At 38.9% G+C, this 7,869-nt stretch overlaps 1 protein-coding gene across 1 annotated transcript; it reads right to left on the reverse strand.

Moving 5' to 3' along the window:
• Positions 1–5,088: 5,088 nt before the first annotated feature.
• LOC148041645 (uncharacterized) lies at positions 5,089–7,652 on the reverse strand. The gene is made up of 8 exons (XM_087693680.1): positions 7,521–7,652; positions 6,889–7,430; positions 6,393–6,675; positions 6,212–6,287; positions 5,933–6,127; positions 5,644–5,728; positions 5,430–5,514; positions 5,089–5,181 (listed from the first exon to the last, which is right to left on the reverse strand). The coding sequence occupies exons 1-8, from the start codon at positions 7,650–7,652 to the stop codon at positions 5,089–5,091; spliced, it is 1,491 nt and encodes a 496-aa protein (XP_087549806.1).
• Between the last annotated feature and the right edge of the window lie 217 nt (positions 7,653–7,869).

A 7,869-nucleotide genomic window follows, 5' to 3' on the forward strand; every position in this document is an offset into this window, starting at 1 on the left:
AGTGCCCCCGGTGAGGGTTTGGGGGCAATGCTCCCAACGACGAGGTATTGTCATTACATGATTTTTGAAAAAATCGCGACTTGAAATTTTTAATAAAATTAAAAAATAGACACAAAAATAAGATCTAAATCTACTCGTATTCCGTAACAAGTTATGGTTATTGGAATAGCGTGATACATTAAATGATTCGTTTCATGAGTCTGTCTTTACAACTAATCATGACGTTTTTTAGAATGAGTTTCTCTTGCCCTCCCTCTGTCTTCCACGCAACTCTCCAACCTGAGCATTTTCTCTATTCTGTGTTTTTACACTTGCAAGTTTCGCATCTCTGATCCTCTACGTTTTTATCTCTACTGCTGCTGTTGCCCCTGTCTTACTATAGGTATTGTAGTCCTCATCTTTGGTGGTTGTGTCCCCCTCTTCTTCTTTAACTACTCTCCATTGTTTCATTTTCTCAAACTGAAACAGATTGTGCATTGCAATTTCTGGTTCGAATCAGGGTATTATGACCAAAACTACGTGCGTCTTCAAATCAGAAATCTTGCTCCAAGGCTTTGGCAATTCAACAAGGTAGTGAATGATCGCCAATCCACACTGTGCCTGCTTCTACTTCACAGGTAATTTCTGTTACATTGGTACACATTACTGACCTACTAATTACAACAGGTTTTCAACTTTTCCCTACTTCATTTCTGATTTTTAGTTAAACTACATTGATTATGACCATTTCAATCCATACAATTACTACAAATCACACTACTACTCTTTTGTATGATTAGTATTGAATAATATTAGGATCAAACACCAAAAGCAATTTCTAAATAAGAATCATGTATGAAAATTAAATGCAATATGTATTTCTGTATATGTATTTCTATAGCAATGAGATTAGGCACTCACTCTTGAGAATTCAATGTCTTCTTCTTCTTCTCGATTGCTTGATTGATCTCCTAGAGCACTTGTCTTTCTGGTTCTCCAACCACTACCTTGCAAGTGATACCTTCACTCTACGTCAATATTGAAAACATGACTTCTTGCACTGTTGAAAATACTCTTTTTTTTGTGAATATGAAATATATGATAGTGTAATGTTGAAAAAAGTCTCTTAGATGTGAATATGGAATAAATGGTTTGTGCAATGCTTTTATCAATGATGAGTGCTTTCAAAATACTAGCCTTTCTTTCTATTCTGTGATGCTATATACCTCAAGATTTTGCCTCAAGGCTAAACCTAGCCTAATATTGTTGTATCATTCCGTAATATTGGAGCATTTTAGCAAGTTCTTATATATTGTATTATACTTTACTATATAGAACTTTCCATTATATTGTATTTTCATAGTAAAAGCATTAACATCAGATTTTATGGTTACATTCTTTATAATTTTTTTATAAGCATATGGCTATACAATACTTACAAATACTCAATATGATTTTACCATAGGATGTAATTTTATTTTCTAACAACACATATCATGATCTTTCATTAATTTATAGATCAGACCATATGGTCAAAAAAATTCTTGCAATATAAAAAGTACTTTTTGTTATTTTATTCAATACAATCTGAGATTTGGCCATGAGGTCAAACCTTTTCTTATAATATAAGAAGTAATTTATGTTCTTTTTTCCAATATACTGTGAGATTTTGCCATGTGGCCAAATCTTCTCCTTAAGCTATCTCTTAGCCAAAATAAGGACTCTTGTAGTATCACAATATCTTGCAACCAATCAAACACTTTGTTCATTTTACTACAAGAATGACATTTTCATTTGGTCAAATGCTTTCTTATATTATCAACCCTCGCTTACTTCTAAAAGGAAAGGCTAGTTTCTATTGAGAGAGAGAGAGAGTACGAGAGAGATACACAAGACATGCTCCCAAAGAATGATTCATATTGATGTAGAGTTAGTATATATAGGTGAGACCCAAGTCAAGTGAGAGATGATATATATAGTTGTAACATCCCCACTCAAACAAAGGTCTCTGGCTGCGAGTGAAAAAACCCTTGGGGAGAACAAGGGAAAAACTGGAGTCCCTACACATACCTACGATACAAAAATGAATTACTATAAAGTTTTCTTGAATACAGTGATACATAGCTCAATCAGTGAGACAAGAACTTGGAACAATACCAAGTGCATGCCTTAATGAGCTAAAGCGAGCTTCACTAAGAGCTTTTGTGAAGATGTCTGCAACCATTTGATCACTGGGACAATGCTCCACCATAATGGAACCTTTCTTGACTTCATGTCAAACATAATGATAATGAATAGCAATATGCTTTGATTTACTATGTTTTATATAGTCTTTGGTAAGACTGGTAGCACTTTGGTTATCACATCGAAGAGGTGTACTAGATGATGAAGGATGTCCCAAATCTGCAAGTAGTTGTCGAAGCCAAACTAGCTCGCGAGCTGCTAATGATACAGCAACATATTCAGCTTCAGTTGTAGAAACCGCAACACATCGTTGTTTCTTGCTGGACCAAGAAACCAAACATCCATTTACAAAGAAACAATTCCCACTTGTAGATCGCATGGATAAGTTTGAACTTGCTTAATCAGCATCTGTATATCCAATAAGGTCAAGAGAAGTTGAAGAAGATAAATAAGAATCCTCTCGACGACGATAAATAAGACCAAATTCCTTAGTACCCTTAAGGTACTTAAGAATACGTTTTGCAGCACTCCAATGAATAGTGGAAGGGGAAGAAAGATACCGTCCCAAAAAATTAGCTGCAAATAAAATATCTGGTCTTGTGTTTAAACCAATAAATTGAAGACAACCAAAAAGATTAGCAAAAGGTTGATGAATGGCTGATTCTTCATTGCGTGTTGTAGATGTACCCTTGGTAGAGCTTGAAAGAATGGGAGTGTTGGCAGAGTGCCTTGTTGTCGGTGCCTTCTTCACTAAGAGCTTTTGTGAAGAATGCCTTGTTGTCAGTGTCGTTGAACTTGAATACCCAAACAATAATGTATCTCACCAAGATCCACCATTTCAAATGCAGTCGATAAAAGCTTCTTCATAGCATCCAAAAAAGCAATATTATTTCACACAAGAATAGTATCATCAACATATAAAGCAAGAATAATAAAATATTTGTCATCCCTTTTGATGTAAAGATTTGGGTCAGCAAAACATGCAATAAAACCTTTAGATGTGAGGAACTGATCAATCTTAATATACCAAGCACGAGAGGCTTGCTTCAATCCATATAATGCATGATGAAGCTGGCATACAAGATGCTCCTTTCCTGCAATCATAAAACCTTCAGGTTGCTCCATATAGACTAGCATTCCTCGCGCTTCGCGTGAAAGGAACGCTATCCCGCTTCGCGACAGCTTCGCTACCGCGAAGCAGGGTGCGAGGGAAGTGAAGCTGCCGTGCGGCTTCACATCCCTATCGCACAATGGATAATGCTATCACAAAAACATCGCATGATTTACTCTCCTCTATATCGCACGGCAGCTTCACTTCCCTATTGCACAGTGGATAATGCTATCACAAAAACATCGCATGCTTTACTCTCCTCTACTCACAACCCCTCTATCTCTCATCCCATTTACACCTCCCCCCTCTATCCACACTCACTCAATCACTCCCAAATCAATTGCATTCAATTCAATGGAGTCGAATGCACTATGTCTGGAACATCTCTCTCTCTCTCTCTCTCTCTCTCTCTCTCACATGTATAAAAGACCAAATATGCATTTGCATCAAGGAGTACATAGACTCATATATACATGCAATGACCATGCACCAAACTTATAGACTTGTATCTATACTTGCTCTGCAAAACTTTTAGAAACAACCTGTATCCTTGGATGTTACAATGAGAAATAACATTCCTACGATGAAACAAACCACAAATAAAAGATATATGAGCCACACCACAAATTTAAGTTTGTCCAAGCATTGCATGCAAACTCCCAGTATTAATAACCCACATAGGTGAAGCAAAGCCCGAAACCAAAGTTTCTTCTAGAGACTGCACCAATAACCTTGCACCACAATTTCAAGTATCAACAAACCACAAAGTGTCACTCCTTGATTGTGCCCATGCATCTACATCCAAATGTTACAAAAAAATCTACAGTTCCCATAGGGTCTAACCAAAACAAAGCTTTTCTTTCTTTGAGAAATAATTGGAAAATTTTCCACTCTCCAACATAGCATGGCCAGGCAAAGCAAGTCCGATCGCCACTCTTCGTCTTGTTGATGGTACAGGGGACATAATAGTATTTCCGCTCTCCAATATAGTATGGCCAGGCGAAGCAAGTCCAATCGCCACTTAACATTAAAACAACAACACCTGCTATGCGCAATAGCTAGAAGTAGCTCTTCATGATCATTCGACGTTACAATCAGAAATAACATTGCTACGCTGAAAGGAACCACAAAGTTTAAGCATATCCAAGCATCAAATATAGATAGGTGAAGTAAAGCCCAAAACCAAACCTTGCTTCAGAGCCGAAAACTTTGTACCATAAATCCAAGTATCTACACCTATGATAAGTAGATATAGATACATATCTACATCCAAACGCTACAAAGATGTTGAAACTTTTCATCGGGCCTAACCAAAATGAAGCTTTCTTTTCTTTGAGGAATCACTGGGGAAAATTCCATCCTCCAACACAGCATGCTCAGGAGAAGCAAGTCCCATTGCCACTCTTCGTCCCGGTGATGGTACAGGGGACATGATAGTCTTTCCTCTCTTTCTTGCACCTAAAACTTTAAAAGCTCACAACGTAAATATGAACATATCCAACAATATTGACAAAGATCACTTAATATTGGAATAACAATACCTGGCTTAACACTTGCAAACCCCTTGGCAGGCATTGTCACAGCTTGATGCAACGTCACAAAACAACTGAGGTCCTTAAATTCATACGTCGACCACCCCCTTGGTATTCTATCAGTGTGAGATCGCCGAAACCTCTTGTCTTGCTCAGCTTCACCCATATGCACTCGAAAGCATTGAGTATACCCACAATGCACCACCTCAATAAAGACTGGAAGTAAAATCTCTATGTTGACATCATCATACAAACGCTCAATGACCCTTGCAAGTGTTCTTCTTATAATATCATCCGTTTCACTGCACACAAGCTACATTGCAGTTCCTTCTGATACTCAGAAGCTAGATAATAACCCCAACTTGGAGTAGGCATCTACAAAAGTCAAGCAAACACTTATATACAGTGCAGGGAATATATACTCAATTACGATCGAGTATATGCCAACCGAATACAGCTTTGAGGCTATCTCACCTACACACCAAGCAAGGACTACGAAGCCATCAAAATTCAATAGATACATCTCTAAAAAAATGCAAGCATATCTTCCACTCTCCAAAAAACTCATCTCCGTATGCATCTTTGTAAAAAAGCAATGCACCTCATTGCATCTTTTGAAGTACCTCCTTGTACACAATGTTCGTCGTGACATTCACAGTGCTTCCATCCTCATCTAATAACACCCTCACACCACATGAGGATTTCACCCTTGAAAATGCAACATACAACTGTCCATGTGTAAATACTGGTGTCTTTAAGTAAAGACCAACAACAGACAATGTCTGGCCTTGCGACTTATTGATTGTCATAGCAAAGGCCAATCAAATAGGAAATTGCCTCCGCCTCATAGCAAACGGAAACTGCAAGGTGCCAGGAATAAAAGTGATCCTAGGAATAAAAACTCGCTCCCCTACATTTGTCCCTGTTATTATTTCAGCATCTATCACTTTTTTATTGAATGCCTTACACATCAACCGTGTACCATTACACAATCCTTTTGCTGGATTTAAGTTCCTAAGCAGAATAATAGGTGCATTCATCTTTAGCAACAATAGATGGGGAGGAAATCCACCTCCAAGATCCAGTGTATTTAAATACTCTACAGAGTATAAAAATGAGCTATCACCTGTCTTTGCAATTGAATCCGCACTATAGTACTGTATAACTTCTCCTGGCATCGATTGCAATGCACAATCATTCAAAGAAGCCACCTCTGTATTCCGTGCTACAAGTATAGCACGCTCACTAAAATATGCCCCAAAGTCTCTCACCACGGATACTTCACCGTACACACTATTAACCAAGGTTTCAATAGAGCACCCTTTCAATACCATGCTAGATGGAATATGTAACTTATCACAATTCTCCATAATACCCACTCCATCCCCTATCCCTTGAATCCAACCAACAAATCCATTATCCATTACACCACCAACGGTTGACATTCTCATATTCCCAGACAACCTTAGCACCTTAACATACTGCCATAAATGAGAGCAACATAGTGCCGCATTAGCAATATCTTCACGGGAGCCCTTCATCACGACGGGCAAGATTTGCCTAAAATCACCCCCAAGCAAAGTAACCTTTCCACCAAATGGTTTATTACAGCCCATAATATCTCTTAAAGTTCTATCAACAGCTTCAAATGCAAACCTGTGCATCATGGGAGCCTCATCCCATAAAATAAGACTCGATTGTCTGAAAAGTTGAGCAAGATCGCTCTGAACAGCAATAGTACAGGTGGATCGATCACATAGATCCAATGGAATTTTAAATCTTGAGTGAGCAGTACGACCGCCCTGCTGAAGTAATGCAGCAATGCCAGATGATGTCGTTGCCAATGCTATATGACCATCACTGCGCAACCTAGCAAGCAAACACTTGTAAAGAAACGTCTTTCCAGACCCACCGGGACCATCCAAAAAAAAAACATCCCCAAAGTTTCCACCAATGGCACCCATAACTGCATTATATGCAACCCTCTGTCCATCATTCAACATTGCCTCCATACAAACACAAACTCTACGTTGCTCCAGTATATCATATGCATATTCATCTTCTAAAAGAGGGTTAGCACACAACTGAGAATCTGTTCGATGAGGTTCTGGCAATCCATCAAAGTCAGACAATCTTCGCCCATGCTGTCGCAAAAGATCCTGAAGATGCAATAAAGCCCTCTTTGATGCCTCTTGTTGTAGAACTACAGAAGATATATGCACATGCTCTAGCTGTAACTTATACAAAATATCCTCCACTATCGGTGACATAAACCTATCCCAGAGCTGACCAGGCTGTGCAGGCTCACAGAAGACCAAAATTGCAGCAAACAAAGCACGCAAGTGGGCACCAACTTGTACAGATGCAGCCTCTTCCAAGCACACAATACACTCATCATCACCCTCTAACATGCCCTTTGCAATGCAAGCTTCCTTAAAGGTGTTGTACACCACGTTGCCAACAGTACGCAAATCATCAAAAGACATACATCCTCGAGACACTGTCAAGAGCATTCGCAAGTAATCCGGACGATCATAAGCAATAAAGCCCTCTTTGATCATAAGCAATAAAGCATGTTTTTTATGAAATACCCGAGCAGTCAAATCCGGACGATCATAAGCAGTCTGTCCAGGCAACAAAGCATTAGTTATCTCTAACCACTTTGGATTACATGTCATCGTTATAAACAGATCAGGTTTTCCCTTACTTCGCACTATAGCCATGGCATCCTGATACAACTGATACATGTGTCTTGGCCCATCAGTAAAAGAAGACGGCAAAACCACCCTTTTACCAACAGAGGCACCAATAATCCCCATCGGCCCATCATCCATCACTCCCACCATATCTGCTAAGCCCTTATAAACTTCCGAGCGTAAAACTGATTGATTTTGACGACACCAAGCTAACCTACATTGCTCTATACTACAATAAGCATCAACAATAAATTGTTGCAACAATCTGCCACCCCGCAACATGCACACCTCAGTGTCCTCACGCACTTGTAGTCGAAATGCATAAAATTGCATCTGAGTAACACAGTCCTTATTAGATAATCCATGT

The sequence above is a fragment of the Lygodium microphyllum genome, chromosome 1, assembly GCF_053477565.2.
Source record: "Lygodium microphyllum isolate KBCC chromosome 1, Lygodium_microphyllum_v1.1.10, whole genome shotgun sequence".
Classification (NCBI taxonomy): Eukaryota; Viridiplantae; Streptophyta; class Polypodiopsida; order Schizaeales; family Lygodiaceae; genus Lygodium; species Lygodium microphyllum.